The 17,803-nt window shown below is 42.3% G+C and overlaps 1 protein-coding gene across 9 annotated transcripts in view; it reads left to right on the top strand.

Annotated features, from left to right (window-relative positions):
* The window catches only part of Kcnma1 (potassium calcium-activated channel subfamily M alpha 1), a 692,132-nt gene that overhangs the window by 493,268 nt on the left and 181,061 nt on the right, over window positions 1–17,803 (top strand). For all 9 annotated transcript variants that reach the window (XM_048339123.1, XM_048339120.1, XM_048339122.1 and 6 more), the window contains exon 14: window positions 6,103–6,258. In XM_048339123.1, the coding sequence (XP_048195080.1) occupies window positions 6,103–6,258 (156 nt within the window). The remainder of the gene's footprint in view (window positions 1–6,102; window positions 6,259–17,803) is intronic.

Below are 17,803 nucleotides of genomic sequence, written 5' to 3'. Positions count from 1 at the left end.
AGGGAGAACATGTACCATCTTATAGGCCATATTACCTATGAAATAGGCAGTCAGGTGACCCAGAAAAAACCCCATTCTGCCAAAGGCACCAGCACCATGCCATTATTTCTTAATTGCTGGCAATTGCTGGCCCATTTTGCTGTGTGGAGGCCCATCAGAGGCCATCGTGGAGTGGAGCCTGCTGTCGGCAACTGGCCCACTGCTTGAAACTGCTGCCCAGTGCCAATCATTGCCCAACCCTCGGCAGGTGGCTCCACTGCAGAGCATGTGGCTCTTCAGTCAGTGGGTTTGGTGGTGGGCACCCAAGGTCACATTCCCTTGTTTGCCCCTGGAAATCTGAAGAGATAAAGTAAGGATATTGGTAACTCGCAGGTGTCAATCTGGAGAAGGGTTTCGATGGCAGTCCCTGTGGGAAGAGGTGAATTTTATTAGCCAGACTGTGGCTGGTGACAGCTCCTGCCTCGAGGAACACTATTTCTTTCATTTGTGATTTGAAATTTCATTTAGAGTAGGAGTGCTTTAAGCTGTTGTTTAGCTTTTCGGCTGGATTTAGACTGAATTGGAAAAATTAATGTTGTATGTTTAGAAAGGGATGTCAGTTCCTTTTTTTCTCTTTCCAGTGGTGCTGATGTAGCATCTTCAAGAAATTAAGAATGATTTTCAGCTATGTAGTTCTTGTCAAACTCCAAGCAGCGCAACTAGCCTAAAGGTCCAGATGGTACCTGATCACTAATCACATGAGCACAGCATCCGGAATGTCTTGGCCGGCCTTCTGCATTGTAGATTTTTTGCAGAAATGACGACATCAGCAGACCCACGATTATTTGCTTAAAACACATCTTGTTTAGAATCATCCCAGACTATTTGGGTTTCAGGGTCAGGCAAAAAAAATCAGATGCAGAACTCTGTAAGATTGGTAAGGATATGAGGGATAATTTTGACATAAGGTGTTTTTCCCCTCTATTATCTCATCTCTCCATTTTAGAGCAGGAGTAGAAAGTCCACCTGTCATGTGCTTCCTTGTGGCGTTTCAAGAGGACAGTTCATCACTGCATCACAGCTTTACTCTTCCCCTTCCTCCAAGCTTTTCTCCCTCTTCTCTTTCAATATCTTTTCCTTTCTCTCTTGGCACCTTCTCTGTATCCATCCTAGATGCCCATAGATCTACACTCATTTAAGCCTGCTTAAATGGGCAAAACTGGAGTGTGTGTGTGTGAGAGAGAGAGAGAGTGTGTGTGTGTGTGTGTGTGTGTGTGTGTGTGTGTAACTATGTTGCTATGAACACATTCCAAAAGACAGTTGATCCCATAATTGGACACAAGACTTGAAACAGAAACAGTGTCTATCTTCTATGATATAATGGTGGTTGATATCTAGATCCTAGAAGGATAGAGGAAAAATGTCTCCTTTCTTTTCATCAGAACTATTCTTGAGTCTGTCTTCATAATAATTACGGGTATTTTTATCCTATTTTATGGGCTTAAAGGAGCTTTGACTTTCCTGATCTAACTTAGTCCTCATTGGGCCATCTGTGCATTGTAGCATTCTAGTGTAACTTCAGACTATGGGTGTGACATGGAAAGAATAGCTCTGGTGAGTGCAGAGACCTGTCATGTGGCAGTCAGAGAGCTAGGACACAATAGTAAATTGCCACCTCTTGAAATGGTGTCAAAGCTCCTTGAACCAAGCTGTGGTTCTTAAGAGCAGCTTTATAGAAGGTCCAAAGTAAATCTCTCTAGTATTTCCACGTTTTATGGACAGAAGCGATTTCAGTTTGGCTATCTCTGAAAAGACAAGAGAAATGGTGCTTGTGCTGTTTGGAGTGTAGATGCTTTGGAACTCTTCAAGCAAAGAACAATTTGTGACATTTTAGAAAAGTGTCACTCCTAATGATCTGTCAATTAATGGATTTCTTTTCCCAGCAGATGGGAGCAAAAGAGGACTTGAAAGCCAAAGTGGCATTTTCTCTAACTTGGAAACCAAGTCCCAACTAACTGTCCCATGCAATACAAGATTGTTGAGCTTTCTACCAACCCTTAGCAGTGGGCAGTAGTTGTGTTAGTCAGTGGTAGTCACAACTGCCTGAGATAATCAACTTGTAATGAGCAAAATGATCTTTTTGCTTACATTTTGGAGGTTTTAGTACAAGATTAAATGGTGCTGCTCCTTAGCCCTTTGGTGACTTTGTATATCATCACAGAAGACTGTAGTGAAATAAAATTGCTTAGCTCAGAGCCAAAAACTAAGAGAGACGAGGCTTCCAGCTATCCACTTCAGGGCACACCCCCAATAACCTAGGGAGTACCTGGTGGGCCTTACCCTCACAAAAGCTGTATCATCCTCAATAGCACCACCTAGAGATCAAACTTTGATCACCTGGGCTTTGACAGGCCATTTAAAGATTTTAATGTCATCAGTGTTTTTCCTCTTTATTGGTCTTCTTTATTTCTCCTGGTGCTTCCTCAATGTTTTATATGTGGTAAGAGGTGGGTCTGGAATTAATCTCTGTTGGTTTCTTCTTGAGGTGATGGGTGATCCAGTAGCAGAGAAATGGAGGGAGGTCCTGGTTTGCAGAGACCTGCTCTTTGTCTCCTTTGAGTTAGAGAGGAAGTGTCTCCAGACTCTTTTGTGGTGATGTTGGCATTTCCTATCAGTCCCAACTTCCCTCAAGTGAAAGAGGAACAAAATGTTTGAGTTAGTGGGTCAGTCTCTCCTCCTGGTTTTATGCACACAGCCTTTCCTCCCAGCCTTTGGCACATCCACCTCACTTTCTGCCCCAAGATTGGAGGAAATATGATGGCCAAGGAAAGAAGCCATGGATCCTGAAACAAACGTGACTTTTATGTGTAATAACATGAGAAATATGCCTAAAAAACTCAAACCAGATGGGTCCTCATGAGGGACCCACGACTGAAATGTCTGGGCTTCATACCCTGCACGGCACAGGGGGATTTGACAGGCGATCTGGAAAAGGTTTTCCTTGTTTGTCGCAAGGTAGCATGAAGGTGATGTGGTGTCTCTCTAGGGCTTGGACCACCCGGATTTCCTGTTCTGCACATGTTCATTGCTTGAGTGAAAACTTCTCCTCATTGATGATGTCGCTACACATGAAATACTTCTTCCCTTCAGTTAATGCTTTCTCTTATAATGCCAGGAAAGTAAAGGGGAGCCAGTGAAGAGTTGGGGAAGAGATGTGAGGAAGAGGAACGTGAATTGTCCTAACTGAGCACAGGGTGTGGGGTTAGCCCCTGGTACTTGCCTCTGTAGGAATCACCATCTGCTCCTGTCCCCACAGGGGCTGCATTCACAATGTTCTCACTGGGGAGCATGTGGGCATCTCTGAGGGAGGATTAACCACGGCTGCTTTAGGACTCATAAGATTGTCCCAGAAGTAGCTGTTGCGAGAAGGGATTTTGTAGGAGTGGTGTTTCTACACAAAGAGCATGGAACCCTTGGCCTTGCTCTTTATTTCTACAATGTGGTCTTTCATCCTACTTGTATAACTCACCTAATTGCCCGAAAAGAGAAGAAAAGCCTCCCTCAGAATCTCTCATTTGCTGATAGGTGGAAAGAAGTCATTTCAGAGTTATAGAATCTTGGCAAGGGCTTAGACAGGCCCTGGGACTCAAAAGCCTATGCAAATCAGGACATTTTTTTTCTGCAACAAGTTGGGGCAATAATACTTCTAAAGTATGAAGACCTTGTGTTTTTGAGGCAAGCCTCTCCATTTATTAGAGAGAGTACATCCTGAGAAAGCCCTTTTATCAAGTAAGCCAAATACTTGCTCTATGTAATATATTCTATTTCCAGCCACTGGAATAAAGCCAGTCTAACACAACAGCACCTGAGCTACTCAGATGGAATCATCCTGATGCTGTAAGGAGGGGTGGCCCTTCTATAGACGAGACATTTCTGGCTCTTTACTGTTCCTCCAAAGATCTATTTCAGAACAGTCACCTCCTCTTGTCTCTGTCCTTTTCCTTTGGAAGCTGTTTGATTAATCATTTTCCTTCCTTAAACCTGACTGCTAAAACTGGAATTTGTCTGACCTGTTTACACACAATGAAACACTAATTTCTCTTGCTCTAGAGACAGTTTCTAACATGCAAACATTAGCTTTCTCTGTAATATGTCACATGGCTTCTATTTGAGGGTTTAGTTAGCCACAGACTTCTTATCCCCTCTCTCTCTCGTTCTCTCTCTCTCTCTGTTTCTCTCCCATTTGTGTGTATTTTTTGTGTCTTCTGCCAAATTAGATGTTCTCATTTCAAATTAATATACTTGATTAATTTGAACTTAAATGCTAAACCTACTTTTTGCTTTTTAAACTAAACTTTTGTTCAACTATAGATTGTTTCTGAATTTATACTTCTTTATTTTAGTATATGACCTGTGACTCTCCACTTAAAATTAATTGTACCAGTTTGCATCTGGGCCATGTCTTGGGATCTGACTTAATTGTTTTTTTAAAAAAAGACCAGTCTGGGCTGAGAATATGGCCTAGTGGCAAGAGTGCTTGACTCGTATACATGAAGCCCTGGGTTCGATTCCCCAGTACCACATATATAGAAAATGACCAGAAGCGATGCTGTGGCTCAAGTGGCAGAGTGCTAGCCTTGAGCAAAGAGAAGCCAGGGACAGTGCTCAGGCCCTGAGTCCAAAGCCTAGGACTGGCAAAAAAAAAAAAAAAAAAAAAAAAGACCAGTCTGTCTGCAACAGGTTGTAAGATGTGTAGGATGTATTTTTCAGATAATTTAGGGTAGTGTTTCTTAAGGTGTGCCCCCCACCCCTGACCAGAATCACTGGCCTCCTTACTGCATTACTCTGATGCCTCTGTGAACAAAATGCCTAAAAGAATAACCTAAAAGAGAGATTAGCTGGGCACTAGTGGGTCACATTTGTAATCCTAGCTATTCAGTATGCTGAGACCTGTGGATCACAGTTCAAAGCCAGCCAGGGCAGAAAAAATGTATGAGACTCTCATCTCCAAATCAAACATCGAAGTCCTGTAAGTACAACTGTGGCTAAAGTGGTAGAGTACAAGGCTCGAGCAAAAGAAGCTCAGGGACAGAGCCTGGCCCCGGCTCTGAGTTCAAGCCCCAGGAATGGCATAAAAAAAGAACAAGAAGAAGAAGAAGAGGAGGAGGAAGAGGAGGAGGAGGAGGAGGAAGAGGAGGAAGAGGAGGAGGAGGAGGAGGAGAAGAAGATTCATTTAGACTCACAGCTTGAGAGGTGTCAGTCTGTCGTTGTAGGCAGGGCAGGGTGGAGGCAGAGTAGTTCACATCATGGCAGCTGGGACTCAGAGAGAAAGGAATCTATACAGGGTTAGAGGGTAATAGAGGATATGCCTTTCCAGACAGACTTTATCTGACTAGGACCCAAATAGAGGATATGCCTCTCCAGACAGACTTTATCTGACTGGGACCCACTTCCTACCATAAATTGTTTCATTCGGTTTGAGCCCTCATGTTCTAATTATCTCTGAAAATACCCTCTCAGACCACCTCAGAAGCAGCCTTGATTAATCTTCTAGGTGTTTCCTAATTACAGTCAAGGTGACTATTAAGATTATCACACATCGAAAAATGACCAATTCTCTGGCCCCTCCCCATGTCTTCAGAATGAGAAGTCTGTGGTTTTATAAACTCTGCAAGTGAGTCTGATGTGTACTCAAATTTTGGAGTCACTGACCTAGAGTACTGGGGAGGTGGGCAAGGAAGAAATCAAGGACACACAGGCTCCTGGCAGTCCTGGGCTATTTGAGGAGCCAATTTATGAACAAGCTAGCCAGACCTCCTAGTGCTAGTGTGAGTTGATGTGTCTACCACCAGAGAAAACTCCCTCTAGGCCTCTGTATTTGGCTACTTGACAAACATGGGAGAGCTAAGGCTTGGTGGTGCAGAGACATCATTGCAAAGAGCTGGAGGTCTGATGGACAGAAGTGCAGAACAAAACACCAAGCACCAGATCCAAGCAAGGGAAAGAAAGGAAACATCTGAATGACCCGAAGTACCTGGGCAATTGGCCGTATTTCCCAGGAGAGATTTGAGGCAATCAAGCATGTAACGAAGCAAGGTCTCATACCTGTGTTTGTTTCCACAGGCCCATCTGCTAAACATCCCGAGCTGGAATTGGAAAGAGGGCGATGATGCAATATGCCTTGCAGAGCTGAAGTTGGGTTTCATAGCCCAGAGCTGCCTGGCTCAAGGCCTCTCCACGATGCTCGCCAACCTCTTCTCCATGAGGTCATTCATAAAGGTAACGTCTTGTCTTATTAGAGCACATTAGCCCAGGATTCCATTTGTCCTGGGGTTGAGCAGAGCGCAGCTTAAACTCAAAACAGATCGACGGGCTTTAACCACTTTGGTTAAGGAGAAATTCCTTGTTAGAGGTTTGGGCATGAAGCCAGCTCTTTTCAAAATTATGTTTTTATTTTTATTTGGCACATCCACGGCCATTAAATGATTGTTCAAAGCACAATCCTCTCTCTTTTTTTTTAGATAAACCACATGTTTATCTATCAACAAAGCCTCCGCTGTTAAAACAAAAATATGATTTATATACATTCCATATGGCACCAGAGCGCCTAAAGAAAAGAATTATCATTTTGCTCTTTTATATCAAGTGGCTGGTGGACCTCTCACTGTGTGGATAAATGCAGACCATGTGTTTGTGCTGGAGCCCAAACCCCAACAACATAATTCATTTATTTATTTCTGCACAATCAAGGAGGCCAGCAAGGCTGACATGCCATGGCTATTTGAATGGAGAGCGAAACAATGAGGGGAGTCGTTTACCCCTTGAGGCCTGGCAGTCTGGATACATTCATCTCCTCAGAGCTGCCTGCACAGACACTGCCTGAGGACCAGCTTAGGCCCAGAGAGACTAGACCAATGTGTCCTCATAGGCCAGAGGAGTCTGATTGGGAGTGGGATCTAGAACATTGTACTGGGGGTCCAGCCTCTCCTACTCAGAAGGCTTCGGGAGCTTGAAATAACAGTAACTCCATTCCTTGTCCTTAGGTTGCTCTTCACTTAGGCAAACTGGAACACCAAGTATGGCCAACCCTGCCAACTTTGGGCCTGTCTTATTTATTAGTACTGGTGTCAATTGACTCCAGAACTAGCTTTGCATCTTCCTTCCTGCTCTGGAAGCAGTAGAATTAGGAGTGGTCAAAGTGGGAAATTAGTTAGCCAACCAAGGAGGTCCTGCAAAAGAGGTCAGAAAGCCTGAAATTAAAAGCTGGAGACTTCTTGCCTTTTGCCCTCATGGCTGCTATAGCCACTGCCAGCAAGTGGCTTTGGTTGTGGTAAGAGGGGTGGGAGCGAGAAGATGCATATGTGAGTATGCTCACCCTGTATGTCTCTTGAGTTGTGTTGTAAAGAGCAGGGGTTTGCTGGGTCATTGCCCACTGTGCCCATTATGTAGCCGGCATTATGTAGCCAATAGTTACATGACTTTACAAAAAAAGGAACAAATTGTGTTGGGGCCCCTTCAGTCACTTCAGCAGCACTCCTAGTAATTGATATTTTGATTTAACACCTTTCTCTCCTCTGGTTATTATGGTGCCCCAAGCCTCGAGGCTCAATCCCGTTTGCAAATAAGGACATTGCATTCCTTCACATTTCTTTGGAAATCCAGGCAGCCATTGTCCTGCCTGGATCAAACTGAATGCAGGCAAACTCGAAGCAACAGGGAGGTCTGTGTGGCTTTGTTTAGAAACAGGCCTCAAGGCCAGATGTAGCCAGATGTAGAGTCCCAGAACTCTTCTCTTCCATGCAAGAAGCTCAGACCCAGGATAAAGGGCTGTCACCGCAAGAACTCCTCTGGCTCCTTCCACCAGGCTCTGGTGGTTTTCTTCATGGAGGGGACTGCTTGCAGGCCCGGGCACCTGGTCTGAGTTGCAGGGCTCTGCTTCCTCGTGTTGATGTGACATGGGTCTTGGCAGAGCCCCATCGCAGATGGGCCCACTTGACATGCGTCTGTTTTGATTTTGTGGTGCCTTCATGGTAACTAGAGCTGCCTGTCAGGAAAATTAATAAAATGGATGTGATGCTGTTATTACCAGCGGGGAGAGCTTCGGCCCAACTTTCCTCAGGACCCTAATGGGCCTCACCTCTAAAGCCAAGGACATCCCCTCCCACTCTGCTGATCCCATTGCCAAGTTCCTATTTAGGAAGAGCCTGTGGGAAAGGCGGGACCCTGCCCTGGTGTAACTGAAAACACATTTCCCTCCCAGGGTTATGTTACTGCAGTATTTTTTTGTCTGGGAGCCAACTCCCCTGTGTTTGGGAGTAGCTGTCTGAATATTGCCATTTGACATTGAAGTGGTCTCTGTGTTGCAATTCACAAAGGGGCATGACCTGAAAATGACAAGGCTCCCCCTTCCTCTAGTTTCCATGTAGAGTAAGCTCAGCCTTCTTCATCCATTCCCATTCTGTCCTCTTTCCCTAGTGTATGCTCCAGGCCCCAGGACCTCTTTTAGGACACAGTGAACAGTGTCAATGTTCTCTTTGGAGTGTTTTACATATTATGTGTTACATTTCACATAAACTTTTTTTTAATATATTGTGTGTTATTCATTCTGGAAATCACAAAGGCCTGGGCTAGTTTTCTTTGGGGATGGGAACAGGTGGAGAAGGAAATCTGCAAAAGGATTGTTGTTTGCAGAAATTGCTTCCTTCCCCAGTGACCCTGTGTACTCCGGTGGAGAAATGATCAGTATTTCCTTGGGGAGAGACATACTGTATGGATGGAGATGGAAGGGAGGTGACCTTGGCAGCACAGAATCCTTTGGGAATACTTAGCATTTTTGGAAGCCAAAGGTCAAGTGTGAGCTCACCTTCTCCTTTGCCCTGGGCTTTCAGGATCTGCTTTTTTGTTCTGCAGTATATGTTATACTCTATTGCTGCCCCCAAAAAGGGAGTCAAGACAATTATAGTATATCACAGGTGGCATTGTGGCCATCCACTGGGCCTTGTATTGGGCATGGCACCAAAAGGGCATAACCTAAGGTAATAAAGTTACACAAAAGAGAAAGGGAGTCCTGGAATATCGGAATTACAGCATAGCAGTGTCCAGAAATACAATAGCACGTATGTTTATCCCTCACCCATGCCATTCACAGATGCTAACCACATGGACCTAAGGCATTGCCCCATAAAACCTAGTTCTCATTTGGATATGTTATTGCTGAATTGATCTAAACATGAGGGGAATCAATTTATAATCATAACTCAACTCTTCAGGTGTTATGAACTTTTTTCGTGTGTGTGTGTGTGTGTGTGTGTGTGTGTGTGTGTGTGTTTGTGTACTGGTACTGGAGTTTGAACTGGAGGTTCTATTCCTTAGCTTTCTCTTTCAAGACTGACACTCAACCACTTGGATCACAGCTCCACTTCTGGCTTTTTGGTACTTAATTGGAGATAAGACTCTTACAGACTTTCCTGCCTGGGCTGGCTTTGGACCAGGATCCTCAGATCCCAGCCTCTTAAGTTGCTAGGATTAAAATCATGAGCTACCATACCAACACCCATCAGGGTGATTAACTCTTACCATTGTTTTTCATTTTACATCAAAACTTCCACCATAGCACATTTAAATATTTCTTAGGCTTGCTATCATTTTAATTTTGCTAATCTCTCATTTTACACACACGCAAACACACTAACACATGTGCACATATTCATGCACAACCTCCAATTTAGCATGCAGTCTCCAGTTGTTTCTCTCTTAAGTCAGTTATGAAGAATGGGGAAAAAGTGTGACATGTTTCTGTATTTTGTATTTTCCTCCCCATGTTCAATATTTGGACAGGGTGAAGTGTTACTAATCACAGTCCAGCTTATCTGTTATTTTCTACTTCTGAAGAAGGAAGCACTGAGGAAACCTGGCTCTTGCCTTTCATATCACAGATTTGCTGTGTTCATGGCTGGACCCACACATGATTTGTTTATTATTTTGCTTACTATTGTATGATAAATGTTCGACAATACATAGTCCTCACACAAATTGTAGATAAGGGAATCGTTTCATTTCTTTCTTCTTTTTTTTTTTTTGTAGCCTGAAATTCATTTTGTTTTTGAAGCTGGGCTTGATGTCTTAGGCCCAAGTGATCCTCCAACCTCAACTTCCCAAGTAGTTGAAAACACAGACAATGTGCTACCAGGCATGGTTAAAGGAATCCGTTTTAATATCCCTAGTTTGGGTTGTATTTGTGCATATATGTGTTTTTATACATGTACATATATAAAAACAACCTGGCTTATAGGCTGAAAATATAAATCAAGAGCCTTTAATAATTGCCAAAATATACTGAATCCTAACTATGTGCAAAGCCTTATACTTAATGGTATATGTACATACATAAACATGCAAACATAGGTATGTATATTATGTGTATATGTATATGTGTGTATACACACACACACACACACACATGCTCTATTTATTTCTTTTTTTTTTTTTTTTTTTTTTTTTTTTTCTCAAATTTTTATTTTCAAACTGACGTACAGAGAGGTTACAGTATCATACGTTGGGCGTTGGATACATTTCTTGTACTGTTTGTTGCCTTGTCCCTCATGTCCCCCTCCCTCCCCCCCTTCCCTCCCCCCCGCCCAGTTGTTCAGTTCACTTACACCAAACAGTTTTGCAAGTATTGCTTTTGTAGTTATTTCTCTTTTTTTTACCCCGTGTCTCTCGAATTTGGTATTCCCTTTGAATTTCCTACTTCCAATACCAGTAAACACGGTTTCCAATATACTCAGATAAGATTACAGAGGTAGTGTAGGTACAAACATAGGAAGGTGATACAAAACATCATCAATAATAGAAACTACACATTCACATAGGACATTGAAAGTAGTTATAACTGTGATATATCACTTGTTTCCATATCATGGAGTTCATTTCACTTAGCATCATCTTATGTGTTCCTAAGGGTATAGCTATTGGGCCTTGTGATGCTCTGCTATGGCTTGCCTAAACCTGTACTAATTATTCCCAATAAGGGAGGCCATAGAGTCCATGTTTCTTTGGGTCTGGCTCACTTCACTTAGTATAACTTTTTCCAAGTCCTTCCATTTCCTTACAAATGGAACAATGTCATTCTTTCTGATAGAGGCATAAAATTCCATTGTGTAAATGTACCACATTTTCCTGATCCATTCATCTATGGAGGGGCATCTGGGTTGGTTCCAGCTTCTCGCTATGACAAATTGTGCTGCGATGAACATTGTTGTGCTGGTGGCATTACTGTGATTTTGTTTGTGGTCTTTTGGATAGATACCCAACAGTGGGGCTGCTGGGTCATAGGGGAGTTCTATATTGAGCCTTCTGAGGAATCTCCATACTGCTTGCCAGAGTGGCTGAACCAGTTTACATTCCCACCAACAATGAAGTAGGGTTCCCTTTTGGCCACATCCCCTCCAACAATTGTTATTATTAGTTTTCTTGATATATGACATTCTTGCTGGGGTGAGATGGAATCTCAATGTTGTTTTGATTTGCATTTCCTTTATGGCCAGTGATGTAGAGCATTTTTTCATATGTCTATTGGCCATTCTCATTTCCTCATCAGAGAAGTTTCTTTGTAAGTCTTTAGCCCACTTGATGAGGGGGCTGTTGGTTCTTTGCAGTTTTGTTTTGGAAGAAGGTAATTTTTTTAGTTCTGCATATATTTTAGAGATGAGGCCTTTGTCTGTTGAATGTCCGGTAAAGATTTTCTCCCAGTCTGTGGGCTTTCTGTTTATCTTGAGAGCTATGTCCTTTGCCGTGCAGAAGCTCTGGAGTTTGATGCAATCCCATTTGTCCAACCTTTCTTTGATTTGTAGCCTTTCAGGGTCTTTGTTAAGGAAGTTCTGTCCTGTGCCAAGGAGCCCAAGTGTTTCTCCTACTCCTTCCTTTAGTGTCTTCAGGGTGCCTGTTTTGATTTCAAGGTCTTTAATCCATTTGGAATTGATTTTGGTGCAGGGTGATATATAAGGATCTAGTTTTAGTTTGTTGCATGTGTTGAGCCAGTTTTGCCAGCACCACTTGTTAAAGAGGCTATCTTTCTTCCATACTATTGTTTTAGCTCCTTTATCAAAGATTAAGTAGGCATAGTTCTGTGGGTTTAATTCTGGGTCTTCAATTCTGTTCCATTGGTCTTCAGGCCTGTTCCGGTGCCAATACCAAGCTGTTTTTATTACTATAGCTTTATAATACAGCTTGAAGTTGGGTATTGTAATTCCTCCAGCACTGTTCTTTCTGCTTAGGAGTGTTTTTGCTATTCTAGGTCTTTTATTGTTCCATATGAATTTCTGGATTGCTTCCTCTATTTCATTAAAGAATGGTGTTGGGATATTAATGGGTATTGCATTGAATTTGTAGATAGCCTTTGGCAATATTGCCATTTTGATTATATTAATCCTCCCAATCCAGGAGCATGGGAGGTTTTTCCATTTTCTTAGTTCTGACTTAATTTCATTTTTCAAGCTTTTAAAGTTCTCTTCAAAGAGGTCTTTCACTTCTTTGGTTAAGGTTATTCCTAGGTATTTTATGTTTTTGGGGGCTATTGCAAAAGGAGTTGCTTTCCTGATTTCAGCCTCGGTCTTCGGGTTGTTAGCATAGAGAAAGGCCGTTGATTTTTGAAGGTTTATTTTATATCCTGCGACTTTGCCAAAGTTTTGTATCAGCTCTAGTAGCTTGGGGGTAGAGTCTATGGGATTCTTTAGGTATAGGATCATGTCATCTGCGAAGAGAGAAAGTTTAACTTCATCTTTTCCTATTTGGATCCCCTTTATATTCTCTTCTTGCCTAATTGCTCTGGCTAGGAATTCTAGTACTATGTTGAAGAGCAGGGGAGAGAGTGGACATCCCTGCCTTGTTCCTGATTTTAAAGGGAATGGCTTTAGTTTTTCACCATTTAGAGTTATGCTTGCTGTTGGTTTGTCATAAACTGCCTTGATTATATTCAGGAATGTTCCCTGGAATCCCATTTTTTCCAGGGCTTTTAGCATAAATGGGTGCTGGATTTTATCGAACGCTTTTTCCGCATCCAGCGATAAAACCATGTGGTTCTTTACCTTGCTCCGGTTGATGTGGTGGATTACATTAATTGACTTGCGTATATTAAACCAGCTTTGCATCCCTGGGATGAATCCAGTTTGATCGTGGTGTATGATTTTTTTGATGACTTGTTGAAGTCGATTGGCCAGAATTTTGTTGAGAATTTTTGCATCTATGTTCATCAGGGAGATTGGTCTGTAGTCCTCTTTCCGTGATGAGTCCCTGCCTGGTTTTGGGATGAGGGTTATACTGGCTTCATAAAATGAGTCTGGCAGTGAACGTTCTCTTTCAATTTCATTGAAGAGTTTGAGAAATATTGGAGTGAGTTCTGTTTTGAAGGCCTTGTAGAATTCTGCTGTGAATCCATCTGGACCTGGGCTTTTCTTGGATGGGAGATCATTTATTGCTGTTTCTATTTCAATACTGGATATGGGTCTGTTTAGAAGGTTTAAGTCTTCATAGTTGAGTTTGGGGGTATCAATTTTTTCTAGGAAATCATCCATTTCTTCCAAGTTCTCGAATTTGTTGGCATAAAGGTTTGCAAAATAGTCCCTTATTATTTTCTGAATTTCGGTTATTTCTGTGGTGATGCTACCTGTTTCATCTCTTATCTTGTTTATTTGAGTGTGCTGCCTTCGTTCTTTGGTCAGGTTTGCCAGGGGTCTGTCTATCTTGTTGATTTTTTCAAAGAACCAACTCTTTGTTTTGTTGATTCTTTCGATGGTTTTTTTCGTCTCTAATTGATTTAATTCTGATTTGATTTTAATTATTTGCTTCCGTCTATTGACTTGGGGTTTGGCTTGCTGTTCTCTCTCCAGAAAATTAAGGTGCTTCCTTAAATTACTGAGTTGCTGTTTCTCCAGTTTGTTGATGTATGTACTCAGAGATATAAATTTTCCTCTAAGTACTGCCTTTGCTGTGTCCCAAAGGAGCTGGTACTTTGTGCCCTCAACTTGGTTGAAGTCCATAAACATTTGAATTTCTGTTTTAATTTCTTCAATGATCCACTGATGGTTCAGCAGTGTGTTCTTTAGTCTCCATGAATTGTGGGGTTTTCTGTGGTGGCTGAATGAGTTGAGCTCTAATTTTATTCCATTGTGGTCTGAAAGAATGCAGGGAATGATTTTGATACTTCTGAATTTGTACAGATTTTCTTTGTGCCCTAAGATGTGATCTATTTTGGAGAATGTTCCGTGTGCTGCCGAAAAGAATGTGTATTCTGTCCTTGCTGGGTGGAATATTCTGTAGATGTCGATTAAGTCTAGTTGGTCTATGCAATTGTTTAGTTCTGTGGTTTCTTTGTTCAGTTTTTGGCGTGTTGATCTGTCCAGAGGTGATAGTGGAGTGTTAAAGTCCCCCACTATCATTGTGTTTGGGTCTATGAATGTTTTTAGAGCCAGTAGTGTTTGTTTGATGAAGTTGGGTGCTCCTGCATTTGGCGTGTAGATATTTAGGATGGTTATTTCTTCCTGTTGGAGAGATCCTTTTACTAGTATGTAGTAACCTTCTTTGTCTCTTCTTACCTTTTTTAATTTGAAGTCAATTTTGTCTGATACTAGGATTGCAACTCCAGCCTGCTTATGGGGGCCATTTGCTTGATAGATTTGTTTCCAGCCTTTCACTTTTAGAAGATGTTTACTTTTGCTGGATAGATGTGTCTCTTGGAGGCAGCAGAAAGATGGATCTTGATTTTTGATCCAACTTATGAGCCTATGTCGTTTGATTGGAGAATTAAGTCCATTAATGTTGACAGTTAGGATTGAGAGGTGATCGTTTGTTCCTTTCATTATCACTGTCTTGTTTGAAGCTGTGTCTTCCCATTTCTTGATCTAGTGTTTACTAATTAGGGTTCATTTCTCTGTCTGTGTTGGGATCCTGATTATTTTCCCTGTATAGTACATCTTTAAGGATTTTGTGTAAAGCTGGTTTGGTGGAGATATATTGTTTCAGTTTTTCCTTATTGTGGAAGACTTTTATTTGACCTTCGGCTATGAAGGAGAGTTTGGCGGGGTACAGAATTCTTGGTTGGTAGTTATTTTTATTTAGAGTTTGGTATACTTCATTCCAGGCTCTCCTTGCTTTCATGGTCTCTGCTGAGAAGTCTGGGGTAATTCTGATTGCTTTTCCCTTATATGTGATTGTTTTCTTTGCCCTAACAGCTTTGAGTATTTTTTCCTTGCACTCTGCAGAAGCTGTTTTGATCACAATGTGTCGATGGGAAGTCCTATTCTGGTCTGGTCGATTTGGGGTTCTAAATGCTTCTTGTATCTGTATAGGCCTTTCCTTCTGGATATTTGGGAAGTTCTCAGCTAATATTCTGTTAAATAGGTTGCCTATCCCATTAACCTCTTTCTCCAAGTTTTCCTCAATACCTATTATCCTTAAATTGGGCTTCCTGATTGTGTCTTGAATCTCCTGTAGCGATCTGTTTTGTTGCTTGGACTGGATTTGTATTGATTTTTGATCTTTCTCCATAGAATCTAAGGAATCTTCAGCTCCTGAGATTCGATCCTCTGCTTCAGTTAGTCGGGACTGTAGGCTAACTACTTGATTTCGAATCTCTTTTCCTTCTGACTGGTCTTTCCTGATGTTTTCCATGTCATTTCTTAGGTCCTGTATGGACTTCTTTACTTCATTAACTTCATTACTTTGGTTTTGAGTGTTGTCTCTCAAATCTTTAAGTTGGGTAGCTATCTTTTCACTTGACTCTTGAAGCTCACTTATCTTTCTATTTGTGGATGCCATGAAATTCTCCATTAATTTTTGCTTTGCCTCCTCACGCTCTAACATAATTGACTGAAGAGATTCAAACTTTTCATTTATCATGTTTATCAGTAAACTTTGTAGAGCATTTTGGGGGTTTTCTTCTATGTTTTTGATTGACTGCTCTGCTTCCTGCTTGTTTTGGGTGGGGGATAAGACTTCATTATTTGCCATCTTTCTTGTGTTTCTTCTGCCCATTTGAATTGGGAATGCCAACCTACCAGCACCTGTGAGCACTGTTTAAGACCCAAAGCAGCCCTTACCAAGCACTGTTGTGTAAATCTTACAATTTCACAATTATAAACAGATAACTTGTATACCTGTCTCTAAAGTTAGATTTGGTGTTCTAAAGAATACAATTTCAATATAACATCTGATCCTGGGCCCTGTATTCAGTAGTTACTTATTTACTGTTACAACCTTATACGCAATTCTTGTTTTTATATTAAGTTCTTTTAGGACTGGCTTTCTCTGTGAACCCCTTTGATTCACTCGTATTAAGCTGTGATATCCTCTATCCAATAACCAGAAGTCAATGGAACCTGGAGGTCCAGGCAGTAAGTCCGGAGGGTAAGTTGGAGGTAGTAAAGAGAATAGAGTAAACTGTATTGGGGGGGTGGTGGTGGTGATTTTGGTTTAGTTTCAGTGACGTGGAAATGTGGAGAAGAGTAGAATCAGTAGAAAGAACATTCATAAAATGACAGACGCTGGAGAGTTATCAGAAAAGGGTGTAGGTGTTATTTATAGGAAAGTAATTTTATAGGAAGAGGACGCAATGAGAGAAATGAAGTAAAAATACTGGAAGACAGATACACAAAACAGAGAAAAATTATTTAACAAGGAAGTATAAGTAAATAAAAAGGAAAATAACCGAAAAGGAACAAACCTAGCAAATAAACAAACACACAAAAAAACTTGATACAACAAACCAGTAAAAATGGAAAACAAACAAACAAACCAAAAAAAAAAAAAACAAAAACAAAAGAAAAAACAGCCAATGATGTTTCAGGTGTGAAAAAATTAAAAAGAAAATTTAAAAGAAAAGTTAAAAAAAAAATGTTTGAAAAGAAAAAGAAACCAGTCTCTCGTTTCCCTGCAATGGACTGCAGTCTATTTTCCTGATTGGCTGATTTGACTTGATTTCAGTTGGCAAGGGGTGGTTCTGTTCTGACTTTCTCCCCTGTTGGTGCAATCGTGGGTCTCTGAGGTTCGCACAGCTTGCAGGCAGGCCTTGGGCGTCCTCTGTCGATGGGGACGTGGGCAGTCACAGGAACTGTGGCTCCTCTGTCTGCTGTTGGGCCGCTGCCTTTGATGCCTGGTCTTGACTAGACTGTGAACTCAGCAGAGCATGGCGCCTCTAGCCTGTTTTGCTCCACTAAGAGTTGCTTGCCTGAGGGAGGCGGCCTCCTTGGCATAGGTAGCTATGGAATGCAGCTCCGTTTTGGGCTGGGAATTAGTTTCCTCTGTGACGGGACCGTTTAGCTGTCCCCGGAACTGTTTGTTCCTCCTTCTGTTGTTTCCGTGCCCCTGGTAGCTGCTCGCAGCTTTTGCTTTAAGTTTAGAAGTTCCGGCGGGCAGGGCGGGGCTTCTCTGGCTAGGCCCCGGACTCGCCTCCCACCAGGGCAGGGGGCGTTCTTCTGGGCGGAGCTGGTTCTCACTGATTCCGCCCCTCCTGCCCTTTTCAAAGATGGCTTTTTTGACCTCGCTTTCCCCAGGCCCGCTTCAGTTTCAGTCTGGTCTGACCCTATGCCAGTGGCAAAGATGGCGCTTTGCTCTGGCGGTGGGGACAGGGATGCCTTCCAGAAGCTGGACTGTGGGCACAAGCGAAAATAATTTTTTTTTTTTTTTTTTGCGGGGTACTCACGCGGTCTCTGCGATGTCAGGTCCTCCGTGCTCGGCTGCCGTCTGGAGTATTTCTCGCTTTAGCTGCGTGGAGTGCTGGGGGCTGTGCCCGGCACTGTGCCGGAGCCGGCGTTGGCGCCGCGGCGGGACG

Source organism: Perognathus longimembris, chromosome 2 (genome assembly GCF_023159225.1).
Source record: "Perognathus longimembris pacificus isolate PPM17 chromosome 2, ASM2315922v1, whole genome shotgun sequence".
Taxonomy (NCBI): Eukaryota; Metazoa; Chordata; class Mammalia; order Rodentia; family Heteromyidae; genus Perognathus; species Perognathus longimembris.
This window is presented reverse-complemented; position numbering and strand designations above follow the sequence as displayed.